The sequence below is a fragment of the Pezoporus flaviventris genome, unplaced genomic scaffold (assembly GCF_033815535.1).
Source record: "Pezoporus flaviventris isolate CSIRO_AGI_PZ_B2104156 unplaced genomic scaffold, CSIRO_AGI_Pfla_v1 ptg000020l, whole genome shotgun sequence".
Classification (NCBI taxonomy): Eukaryota; Metazoa; Chordata; class Aves; order Psittaciformes; family Psittacidae; genus Pezoporus; species Pezoporus flaviventris.
In genome coordinates, this window is record NW_026892568.1 from 1,941,030 (window position 1) to 1,954,118 (window position 13,089).

The following is a 13,089-nucleotide window of genomic DNA, read 5'->3' on the forward strand; positions in this document are numbered from 1 at the left end:
ATGTAGAATTCTGGAGGTGTCTGTGAATCTGGACCATGATTTAACAGACTTCAACAGCGTGAACTTAACATAGAAGCTTTCATCCAGAAACTCGTAACGGTTTCCTATTCTACGATTGTATGATTCTATGATTCATCCAACGGAGAAGAATGCTAATAAATTATGGCAAATATCATACATATACTGCGGGGTTCAGAAGATCTGCTGAATTCCAGATCCTTTTAAAAACAATCAAGGAAAACAAATAAATCAACATTTCATCTCCAGGTGCATGAGCTATAAACAAACCCAAAAATCCCAGGAATGTCTCTCCCTCCTGTACACCGGACTACAATAATATTTGCGTTATTGTCAGCAACATCTATTCAAACAGCTTGTATCTATATACAGAAGGAAGTAATTATAAAGCTATTAAAATATTGCATTGTTACTGTAAAAGTTAAAGCTTTTACTTTATTTCCCTCGTAATTCCCACTATATCCAATTTTTTCCATTAGATACATGCTCTGATTTCACTTCTATAATTCCATGAAGTTAATACCAGCATTTCAATTTGCCCTCTTCTTTGCACACTGGCAGCATTGATGACAGCTACAGCTGGAGGAACAGCACTTGCCAGGTAACTGCAAGAAGGGGAATGACCTCGGGCTGAAAGTAATGCTCCTCTAAAACAAGAAAACCCCACCTCATGCTAACGCCTCAAGGACTTAAGAACAAAGGACAAGATTTATGGCATAGCTCTTACAAGACAAGAATTAAAACCAACACCACTTCCACACACAGAGCGGCAAAACTCCATCTACGAGGGAGGTGGTGTTACCCTTTTTGTGACCCTTCCTCTCCTGAGAGGGGTAAGAAAGACAATACCAACAGTAATCAGGAGAAAGGTGAAGCTGTCTCACCATAAAGATGCTTTTCCCTCCACTTTGCTGCTGGCTTGAGTGTAACAATACATAAAAACGCATTGAAGAATTCACTACCCATTGCAAAAGGAAGAGCTCAAAGGAAGCACCGTGGCAGCAGGTAGCAGCAGGTTTACTGAGATTAAAACTCCGTGTCAGGTCAACCAGAAACAAACAGGTCCCTAATACATCCCAGGACTTGCCAAGAGGGCCAGATGAACACTAGGAATAGAGTGCCCAGCAGGGTGCAGGGGTGTGAGCATCAGCAAAGAGTCTGGCAACATGACTCCAGCAGCAAAAAGATCAGCAGAAGAAAATAGCCCTAAAAGTAAGTACTTCTTCTATTTCAGCTTTTAAGCAACAAAATGCATTTTCCCACATACGCACTGTAGGAATCTTTCAAAGAAAGCAAGTTATTCCTTACCCTTTTCTCCCACTCATTGTTCAAAGACTCATTGCTTTGCTCACACATCTTCTTTAACTCCACAATCTGCTTCTCTTTTGCTTCTCTGATGACTTGAGACTCACGAAGAAGGGTCTGAACTGTCAAAAATGGGAAAATAAAACAACCATTCAACACATACCTCTGGGATTTGCCAGTGTTGGCAAGGGATGCAATTGGATTATATCCGTTTTCCAATTGACCTGGCTTTCTGATGGTTGTTTCTCTCTTAAAAATACTCAATGCACATGCTCCTGGAAAATGTAGCACCCGGATTCTGTGTTCCCCTTCTTTATTTATAAACTACTTCATAGTAAGTTTTCCTTACTGAAGCAGTAAACATACATCAAAATTCTGTATAATCTAAAGAAAACAGGCATTTTTACCCTGAGCTTACGTGCACCCTGAGGAGAGAAGGTTCTTGTGAAGGTTGAATGCCCAAGACATACAAGGAAATTAAGTTCCCCAATTTAAGTGACTGCATCAAGAATTCAGTCTGACAAATTCTATGGAAAACAAAGCAGGTACATATTCACTTTTCAAAAGTCACTGATTATTTTCACTCTCCGACATGAGTGCAGGCGACTTGAACACAACCTGTTATAGCCGAGCGCAACCAACGGAAGCACCATATCCCTTCCTGGACAATTTACTTTGACAAGGAGCAGGAAACAATATACATGGAATTCACTTGCTTTTAGTACGTAGAATGCCAAACTTGTGGATTATTTTACATTGTGGTTTAGCCCATAGTGTAAACGGACTCCAAGGAATTCTAAAAGAAAATAACATTCGAAAACTGCTGACAAGCCACACTCAGGCCAAGTTTGTGCTTATGACATATTCAGGACGACTACTCCTGTTTGAACACTTGCTGTAACAGTCCTAAGTATGTTGTGGTTTGATTAAAATGTACTGAATGTATAAATACATTAACCTTGAGATTCCAGAAGGTTTAATACATTAACCTCGGAGATTCCAGAAGGTTTGAAATAAGTGGTCAAAATACTTGGGAATCATCCAAGAAACTTTTTCTGGTGATGCTCATGAAACCTGTGAGTATGAAATAGAACAGCATCACGCTGCCTCTTGGAAAATATGGCTTGGAAACTGGACAGCAAAGATCCAGGCAAACCTCTAAAAACATAAAGGAAAGAGGTCAAGACCTGCAAATGAAGAGGAAAGGGACATCTGCACCTAGAAGGCACATGTAAGCCCATAGCCACAAGAAGGATGCAGCACAATACCACCATGCAGAAATCCATCACCATGGAGAAAAAAAGCACCTTTGGTCTCCAGTTTTCTAATGGTCTCCTCAGATTCACCTTGTTTGGTTTTGTAGAGGGACTTCAAGGCTTCTATTTCATCATTCTTCCTATCCAAAATCTGTAGGGAAAATTCGTAATACCTTATAAGAAATCCAAAAAACTCCGTAACTACAATGAGTACACAAATAATAGACACTGATCTCTGTCAAGGGATTGCTTAGGTCAAGCAGGACAAGGTGACCAGATCTTCACAGCTAAGCCTGCCAAGTCCTAAACAAAAGATTGACTTAGATGAATGTAGGCAGCAATGTTGATTAAAAAGGAGACCCATGTTTTAGGCTGGTATTTTTTGTTTTCTTTGAAATTTGGGCAAACCCAATGTTACTTTTGCTGAGTTTGGAAGTTTCATGGTGCCAGTACTGCCAACACAAAGGATTGTTTCCTTTTTCATTCTTATGTTGCCTAATACTATTTAACAGCATCTACAATTCCACCAGCTTTAAAAAGTAAGTAATTGGTGAACTGCATTACAGTCACCAAGTGCAATTCTTTGCATGTATTCCATGAAACAATGACTGGGAATACAGCAAGCAGATGAGGTGTAACTACATCCACTGTTCCGTACACGCTGATTGGGGGGGATAAAAAACGCTTGAATATTTGCACACTTTGAGATAGAATTTTAATTTAAACTTCATGTTTAAGATAACCATTAAAGTCAGAAATTTTATAACAGTGCCCCAAATCTCGCATCAGCAGAAGCTTTCATCTTAAAACAATATTACCTCATCTGCATTAAATGTTTTGTGTCTTGCAAGATTAATATGACACTATCTAACCTCTTCTAAAATATCCAATGTTATTAAAGAACTTCAAAAGACTGAATTCTAACATCAGTTAAGGAAAGGCTGACAAGTCCAGGGATGAGAAAGCATTGAAAACTCTTTCTTAGTCTCAAAAAGCCATTTCCTTTAGGCTCCCGGCTTTGCTAGCCAGTTGTGCTTGCAGACTTGGAGACCAGATGAGCCAAATATGCACCTGACCAAATATTAACATCCTTTCAGGAGGCTTTGATGTGTCATAGTGTTGTGTCAACTCACTTCCTCCAAGTCTGTGATTCAGCCTTAAGAAACAACACAAGAGGTACTCGGTAATGCGAAGCTTACAGTAGGATCAGTCAGCACAACCCCGATGCTGAGCATCTAACAGGGATCTGAGTGCTCAGGAGGTGCTTAGGACCTGGCTGAGTTTTATCCCACATGTATAAAACATGGCATTAAAAGTAACAGTATGCTCTTTGAGAGGCTTTCTATAATCTTCCCCAAAGTGGTGTTACCCAACACAATAAAGACAAATCCAGCCTAACCCAAAGGAAGTGTATCTGGTGTCACTTTATTGCTGTGAAGAATTAAAAGCCACATAGAGCTTTTACAATGCAATAACATAAATAACGAACTGTTTATTGACCAGCCCATGCTTTAAGATACAGTGTCAAAATGGAGACATAAGAGCAAGCCCTACTCTGTGTTAATAGGAACACATGGGATACACTTGTGGATTTGCCTACTGTTATTTCTTGCATTCTGTCCATAAAAATTTAATTAAATGGTTTTGTTCCCATTTTTCTATAGTACAAGCGCTACAAGAGAAATCAGGGGCTTACATTTCATCAGCACAGGAATCCACAGAAGCTGTTAGGCTGGTAGAATAGGTTGTCTTGTTCAAACAAATAAACAAATCACCTTCTATTTTCATCTGCTTTCTGCATGCGTTTCTCTTTTCCTAAGTTTATGTTATCATAGAATATTCAGCACTCCTATCAGCTTATGAAACTGTTACCTACAACCTTTCAAGGCACATTAACTGCAACTGTGAAGAAGTTAAACTGCAAGTGTTAATTCTTTATTACAGTCAGAATCTCCATTGTCTTAGTATAGTAACTTGGGAAAAAGATACCGGCATTTCATGGAATCACAGAACAGTGAGGGTTGGAAAGGACCTTAAGATCATCCAGTTCCAACCCCCCTGCCATGGGCAGGGACACCTCACACTAAACCATCTCACCCAAGCCCTCGTCCAACCTGGTCTTGAACACTGCCCGGGTGGGGCATTCACAACATCCTTGGGCAACCCATTCCAGTGCCTCACCACCCTAACAGGAAAGAATTTCCTCCTTATATTTCTTACCTTTTGAACATCAGCATCATGCTTCTGCTGTAATTTAAGTTTGTCTTCATGAAATTTACCTTCTGCTATTTTCATTTTAATGTCCAGCTTCAAAAGCAAAAGAGAGATATACAACTGCATTAAAATAAAGAGCAAATTACACTAATGACCTTTACAGAACTTTTGAATTATGCATGGAGAAGGGAACAGGAAGTCACTGACAAATAACTCCTATGAAAAACTTTATATTCAGTTTCTTGGTATTTTCACATGTATTTGCTAAGAGTGTTAGAAAAGATGTCAACCTAAATGTAGATGTTTTAGTTGGCAATAAACCCAAGTGCTACTGCCCAGAAAAAGCTATTGTCCTTTATTTAAATAAACACTTCAGAATGAAGCTTTTAATACTTCTGTTAATACACCAAGTACGGTAAACTTGCTTTTACTCTGGAGGCAGGTGTCCCATTTATACAAAGAACGTCCTTTAGCCCAGATGCGTGTTTATTTGTGGTTGTTTTCTATTATTCATCCACATCATCAACACATTTCCTTTTCAAGGTTACTTATAATGGAATTAAGAAGATCACTGCTGGATTTGATTGCCAACATGCATTTCCTGCTTTTGCTTGTGCTTGTTCAAAGTAGTGTACTTGAACCCTCCGACACAATAACATATTGCCATTTCTTAGAGACCCAGTTTTCTCTTTAAGGCGTTGTTAAATCTGCTCCATATTTTCCCTCTGTCTGTCCTCAGGACTGCAGACGTGACAGGTATTTTGTGTTTCTGTCTTCTAGAAGACCCAAGTGACACCTCAAGTGTAGATTCAGGCTATTCCTCTTCAACATTTAATCACTGCTGCTGCTCCCAAAGCTAAGTGGAGAGAAAAGCCTCCTCAGAGTGACCGATCCCAGCAACCTCCCTTGCTTGCAGACAGCATTATTCATTCTGACTTAATTTCTATTCCTTTGGCTTCTCAAAAGTAGCCATTCACAAATGAATCTTTATCTAACACATACAAACAATAGACACGCTGCAAGTTAGTAAGTTCTTCCATACGCTTACTTTGTGTTACGTTTGTTTATTGTGACTTGGAAGTGAGTTACAGAAATCCAAGTCAACTTGGAAATGCAAAACGCTGCGCAGTAACTATAGGATATTCCTTGAGAACTGAGAACAGAAGCAGGAAGAGCAGCAAATTCTTTCCATTTCCAGGCTTTACATCCACTGATACCCAAAGTATACACCTGCTTATTACACTGCATACAGAAAGGCCACCTCTCTTCCCAGACTAAGTAGGTACACAGTCTCATGCAAATTACCAGGGGGAAGAAGTTAGCTTGACAATTAATCCAAAGAAAACAGATCATATTCTGGGCTGTCAGCCATCTCTTTTATCATCTAGAAATAAGCATCACAATAAAATGCATGTTCTATTCATGAAATAGACTCATATGTATATATGAAAAGAAATGTATGCATATATCCCCCTAACAAAGTGACATTATAGAAGAAAATCTTAGTACCAGCTGATAAATAAATGTTGATTTTAAAGAAGAGCACAGCAAATCCGCTTCCACATAGACAGTTTGTGAACATTCCATAAATAAATATGAAGGTGTTGTAAAAACACAGATACTAGAAACTAAACATGAAAGAGACTCCAATCTACTTGAATTACATTAAAAGCTTATGAATTACTGATGTATAGCTATTGTACTCACATAGATATTAAATCCGCACAAACACATTACATTTAAAACTCATTAATAAAGTGATGAGGTTTTGGCTGATGTAAATTAGTCCTCAGTGGTTTGCATCAGCTGAAATCCGGTCCACATATTATTATTCTACAGGTTGAAGGAACATAAAGATCAATCAAAAGCTAAAATTTGCCTTGCATTAAATACGGACATGGATTTCCAAGTGATGGTGACCGCTCTCGGCCACGTGGCTGTTTTGCCACAGGTTGACAGCAGAAAAGCCTGCACTTGAAGTTGGCTTCCGCTCCTGGTCATTAACCTCCCACTTAGCACCAGTCTTGCATTTGTGCTTGTTCTCATCAATTTTAGTTCATTCATCCCACTGCTCCCAGTAGAACAGCCATGCCTTAACCCTAGGATTTGGGACTACTTTCCAAAAAGGAGAGGTAGCTGCAACCAAGCAATGGGAAAAAAGTGTCCAAGATTAAATAAGGTTAATTTTAATAAGATTAAATTAAATTTAATAAGATTAAAAAAAGAAATATCTCTCTTCTCTTGAAAGATGCCAAAGACCAACTCCTCTCCAGCTGAGGGCTCAGAAGGTGACACCTTCAAAAGCGCCCACGGTCCTCAGCTTTTATAAACTCAGTGAAATTATGAAGATTCAGTGCTCCGTTTTTATTGCCCTCTTTGCTTCATCCACAGCTTCCATGATTTCGCCCCTTTAGGGGACTCCTCACGTTTACTTGTGTATTTGAAATGCAGGAGTTGATGTGCACACAGTTTTCTAGTCTTATGAGGAAAGCTGTATTCGTAATGAGTAACTGGTAAAAAAACAGAATAAAATAGGAGATTCTCCAACATCATTTCAAGTTTAAAATGGTCCACAGCTCCATGACAATGTATCTTCACATATCAGCTTCTGGAAGTGTTCATTTGAGCATGTGCTGTCAAAATAAAGATATATTGGTTTAAAAACTCCACACTTCAAATTTTCTCTGTGGAAAACAGCTGGAAAAGCCAGAAACATCCATACAACAAACCAGCGTCCTACAGCAAAGCCTGGAGTACTGGCTTCATGTCAAAATCTCCTTTTTGACCCGCCCTTTGCATAAGATGGAATTCCAACCTCACCACATAAGGAGATAAAGAAATTGAGTCATGTAAACACATTTTTCACAGTGATCTCATGAAGGCTGGGGATGAAGTAAATGGGCTCATCACAAGTGGGAGTGAAGCTTCTCCCCTTCCATTTTGAAGTTTAAGCACGTTATTAAATACTGATTTCAATAAAGGAGTTATCTTTCAAATGAAAACCATACCACGTATCTGTAGTTACCAAACGCCAAACCTCATGTGCTGAGTTAGTCTCAATGTCCCGTGCAACAGCGCCCTGTAACTTTATGTGCTACCCTTCTCTACGGCACCCTTCGCACTTCAGCTGTTATTTCATCTATTAAACACATATTGAGAAACAAAATAACCTACAACAGCATCAAAACCCTTTGTGAGGTTTAGAGAAAACAGATAAAAACGACTTAGTAAAGTCATTCACCTCGTTAGAAACAATTAACTGCGCTCATGCTCATCGGGTTTAACAGCTCTTATTACTAGCTAAGAGGCAGCAGAGAACATAGAGTTTCTGGCACGGTACCATTCAGACAAAAACCCAAAACAAAACTAAACCAAGAATATTTAGCTATAGTCCAGGAGTCTGCAGCTATGTATGAAATGCAGCCATTGCTGTTGCCTGCACATCATTCCTTTGGATTTCTGTCATTGTTTATTCTCCTTACAAAGAGTATGAGGCAATTAAACCCTAAGGCCATGTAAACAACACTGATGTCAAACATCTGTGCTGTCCCTGTTATTTAAAGCCATGGAGGGTGGTATCCACAGAACTGCTTTTGAGTGCCTAGTCACACTTTCTTCCTAATTTAAAACAACAAAACACCACCAAAAGCAGTGAATAGTTACCGAAAATGGGGTTTCATCATATCACTGCTCTGTACTTCATTGCATGGGTTAGGTGCTATAAAAGAGGAAATAACAACTGTCAGACTTAAATGGATAGAGTCTGATCTGCAACTGCCATAAATCCTGGGCGGGGGGAAGGTGATATCTCGGCTTTTCATGACGGAAGAGAAACGTTCACCTTGTCACCAGTTACAAGAACCTGTAGAAATACTTAAATAGCCAATTCGAAACTAAGTCAATCATTAGATTTACAACATCAATCCGAGATAACTTTGAACTACTCCTCACTGTTCACTTGCTCCTGTTACAGGGAATACCCTCAGGCCAGAGGTGGCATCCTGAAGGTTTCACATCCATCAGAGATCTTCTCTGGCTATTTGACAAAACAGTACTTGTGGCTTGCCAGGGCTATTTCCAAGCCTATGAATACATGGGGGAGGGAGGGAGGAAGAGAGGAAGGGGGAGAAGGATGTAAACAATAAATGAGAACTTCAAAGTAAGAACTAACAATGTGGAACAATGGCTTGTGTATCTTACAATATAGAACAAAACTTATTTGTCTTGGTGTTAGGCAGCTGCTAAAAGAAATCCGCACAACATAAAGCTTTGATATTTCCATAGAAGAAAAAGGTTTCTTAAGCAAACAGCCACAGAACACAAAACCAACAAACAACCAGGACTTTCTACTGAGTTGTGTTCACTCCATTTTCACATCCAGGGTTATAAAAATAAATACTGATAATTTATACAGAGGTTTAAACTATACAGGCAGAGCAAGGCAGGAGATACTGTCCTTGCAAAGCAGTCAAGATTTATTCCACATAAAGACACACCGACTTCAGACAAAAGTAATTTGGGACAATTCATTTCACATCATAATTAATAAGCTATATTTTCTCAGTGTTATTTCTATAGCTTATATTGCATCCACAAAAATATTTAAGACTTGCTTTGAAGTGTATTCATATTTTAAACATTTAGAGCAAGTGAAGAGTCAGAATAACCACCTAAATACCTAAATCACTGTCATGGAAAAAAAAAAGAAAGCAAATTCATCCTTTATAGCAATTTATTTTAATAGAAACTTCTACAATACATATAAACTTTAAATCACACTGGACTGATCTTCCAGTTTCAAAACTGAACTGCTGAAAAGCTTGCACTGAGTTTACAGTATGCAGAAAAACACTCCCCACTTCCAACCCCATTGCATTCAGATGTCTGTAACCAGCATGCTTGTCACAGGATGAATAACTTAATATCGCAGCTTGTATTTAATGAGCAGCTTCTACCTACTTGCTTAAGGAATTTTGCAGATCAATATCTGCTCTTGAAGTGGTTTTAAGTGAAGAGAGACACACATTATAGAAAAGAAAGTGGGAAGGGTCAAATACATAAGATGCACATTGAAATACACCCCAGCTTTCAGCCACGGGACACACGTAGTGATTGTATTCCGTTCTCATGACTGCCAAGAGCTGGAAAACCTCCACAATTAAAACAGGCAAAGTGCATTAGGAGAGAAGACTCACCAATGTGCTGTGTCTACAGCGAAGTGAAATGTTCACATCATGACCAAAGTATCAAATATGACCACAGGTCTTAAAAGCATAAAGAGATTTGTAGCATCAAAAAAGTGAAACCCGCAAGCCAGAAACTGGAATGTAAAAAGACCCTTTATAAACATGGCATTTTGCCCAGATTCAAAGGCCCCTCCACAAAAGTCTATGTTTATGATCTGGACTATATTATTTGACCTAACAAACACTTCTACTTCTCTCCACAAATCTAACCTTCTTTGTATCTTTGCTCTTTAAAACCACTACAGCTGCTACTTCCAGTTTGAGTTAAGTTTTACAGAGTACTGTGAACAGAAACTGGATATTCACTAAAGGAAAAAATTAATATGACATTGCCCCACTTTTATAGCCACTAAAAATTACAGGCTTTGTCCTAAATCAAATCACACCAGCTTTTAAATGACACTGAACAGTAATACACGTTTACTGTATACAGAAAAATAATTGGACAATTGTTCTTATTCATATGCAAATGTCATTAGTTTCTTGAAGGAGAGAACAATGCATTTTTCCACAGATTTCCAAGTTGGGAATGGTGGGAATAGGGAGAAAAGCGTACAGCTTTTTATGCCAACAACTACAATAACTTGAAATGGTACTTTTACTCTGAAGGATGTTCTATACAACTAATAAACAAAGCCTGTGTATTAGCACCACATCGCGTCAACTTAACAGCTTTATTTGGAGTGGCAAGTGTCCTTCTTACTTCTATATGTCACAAATACGCCTGCCACTAGCAGTAGTACCTCTGACATCAGGGGTACCAAAAAAGCTTAGCGTGTTTGGAAACTGTGAAAGCTTATACATGGTAATAACTTCTCAATGCAGTTTCATAAGTGACAGCTCAAAACGGCAACAAACCGTATCTTCAATCGCCAGCACTGAAAACTGAACCCAGCTGAACCTTGTGAACATGCAGAAATCACACCGATTTCAAAGGGAGTTAGTAAAATCCGAGTATAATAGGAGATAGCTCCCTCTAATTCTGCACAGTACCGAGTCCAGTGAAGTAGATGAGTCTCTATACACTGAGCCAGCAACACTTTTTACTCCCAATGTTATTCCTTTTCATTTTTAACATGCTGTATTTCAGCAGCTGCTGGACTTTTTACACTCATTTCGGGATCTCCTAAAACAGCCCTTAAAACTGTGCTCCTACCTTCATTTCACAAGTGCAACATGCAGCAACAAGGGGCTGTATTACCTAAATAGTCAATGGCTTTTCCCCCTTAGAAATCAGAATCCATACATGCGACAAAGAAAAATAATCAAACTTTCTTCTTTTCTTACTAAGAGAGACACACTTTGAGGTAGAGATTAATCATGCAGGGAAAGATTAATTCCCAGCTGCTTGGCAACCATCTGGACATTCTACTGGTTAAAACACTAGTTTGAATTGCTAACCTACCTCTTTGATCTTTGCCAATGTCTCCAGCACATATGTGCAATAATTAAAGACACAGTTCACAAACTACTGAGAAAAAAAATAAGGAACTGTACATGTCCACATAGAGCTGCACGACCAGACCAATTAGCATCAGGAATTATAAATCACAAGTACGTTTATGGAAGCATGCCTCATCCTGACACACACTGTATGTCTCACACCAGGCTAGCAGTACAGTAAGGTTTGGGGTTTATGATATTGCATTCTGAAGAGTTATCAAAGCAAGGCAGGATGTGATTTCCTCACACGGAAGACAAAGGACAACTTGCATATGTTTTTAGGAAGAGGACATTAATCAGGCAGGAATCATGTTAACAGAAGTCAGGACTGCTGTGTTTTTAAACACGAACCAGCAGATCACTATTCAGAATGATGACTTGGTGGTGAGAATCAGTTTACAAGTGAACTGTCAATATAAATCAGACACTGCATTCAAAATAGACATCAGGTTTGCGGATAAAAGAACGTTCGAATGAACCAGAGACTATTTGAAGTCACAATACACACTGCCTGGAATATGTTTAAGCGGAATAAACCATTACATGCCTACATAGGTTCCTTTAGCTGTATTCAGCTCTCCCAATTCCATACACATACTTATCTGTAGCCATCCACCAAGCAGATACACAACGTACATACGCATGAGCACACAAACACTTTTATTTCATTATAATATACAAGAGAACGAGACTGATAGATTTTGTTACCAAATATCTGTTTTCAATGGGGAAAAAACATCAAATCCACGACATAGCTCAAATCACAATAATGTTATTTTTACATTGGTAAAAGCTCAGTTTAATTACAAGAATCCTTCCTTCAGGATACTGTCTCCATACCATTTGTATTTATTGCTTTTAATTTGGCTTGCAGTAAACATTTAATTCATGTATTTAAATACTTTACTACAGAACAGAGCAATTAAGAGGAAGAAATCAAAACCAAAAGGACAGTGCTCACTGCACACCATCTCTGACTGCAAGGAAACATCTTTTTATCTTCAAGTGTGTTTTTCCTTCTAAAACCCCATCTCTTTCCCATGATAACCTGCAAGTGTTACCCACCCTCCCTCCCACTTGCTTTCCTCCCTGCATTCTTTCCTTTATATCCTATGTATAGTCCCTTTTGGGGAAAATCTGTATTGCAGCCCTTATGCAATTCTCCCCATTTCAAGTCATAATCTCTTGCCAGATAAGCGAGAAGCACAGTAAATCTGCTGCTTTCAACACCTTAAATTCAGAACACTTTGAGCCAGACCAAGACTTAACCATAACATCATCACTGCAGCGTGCTGATTTTATCTTAACATAAACACATTGCAGATCCCAACACTTTTGGTGCAGTAATACTATATACAAAGCTTGATGGTCTTTACAAAGAATACCTGTGTAATGCAATAAATGGAGTGCTCATTCACCAGAAAAGAAAAGGAGAAGAACATAAATAATGATTACAAAGATAAAGGTTCTATATAGCTTTTTTTAAAAAGGCTGCACCTTAAAGACACAATTGTTGGATACATAATAAAAATCAACTAAAACCTCTTCATTTTCATCTTACTTCTGGTCCTTGACCCATGAAAATGCATTTTCAGGGGGAAAAAAAG

At 38.6% G+C, this 13,089-nt stretch overlaps 1 protein-coding gene across 5 annotated transcripts in view; it reads right to left on the minus strand.

Moving 5' to 3' along the window:
* Positions 1–13,089, minus strand: part of CEP112 (centrosomal protein 112) — a 185,029-nt gene that overhangs the window by 150,776 nt on the left and 21,164 nt on the right. For all 5 annotated transcript variants that reach the window (XR_009743708.1, XR_009743709.1, XM_061455255.1 and 2 more), the window contains exons 8-10: positions 4,800–4,886; positions 2,631–2,730; positions 1,327–1,445 (exon numbers count right to left, since the gene is read on the minus strand). Coding sequence is in view for 3 of the 5 variants with exons in the window: in XM_061455255.1 (XP_061311239.1) it covers positions 1,327–1,445; positions 2,631–2,730; positions 4,800–4,886 (306 nt within the window). In the remaining 2 variants the exon portion in view is untranslated. The remainder of the gene's footprint in view (positions 1–1,326; positions 1,446–2,630; positions 2,731–4,799; positions 4,887–13,089) is intronic.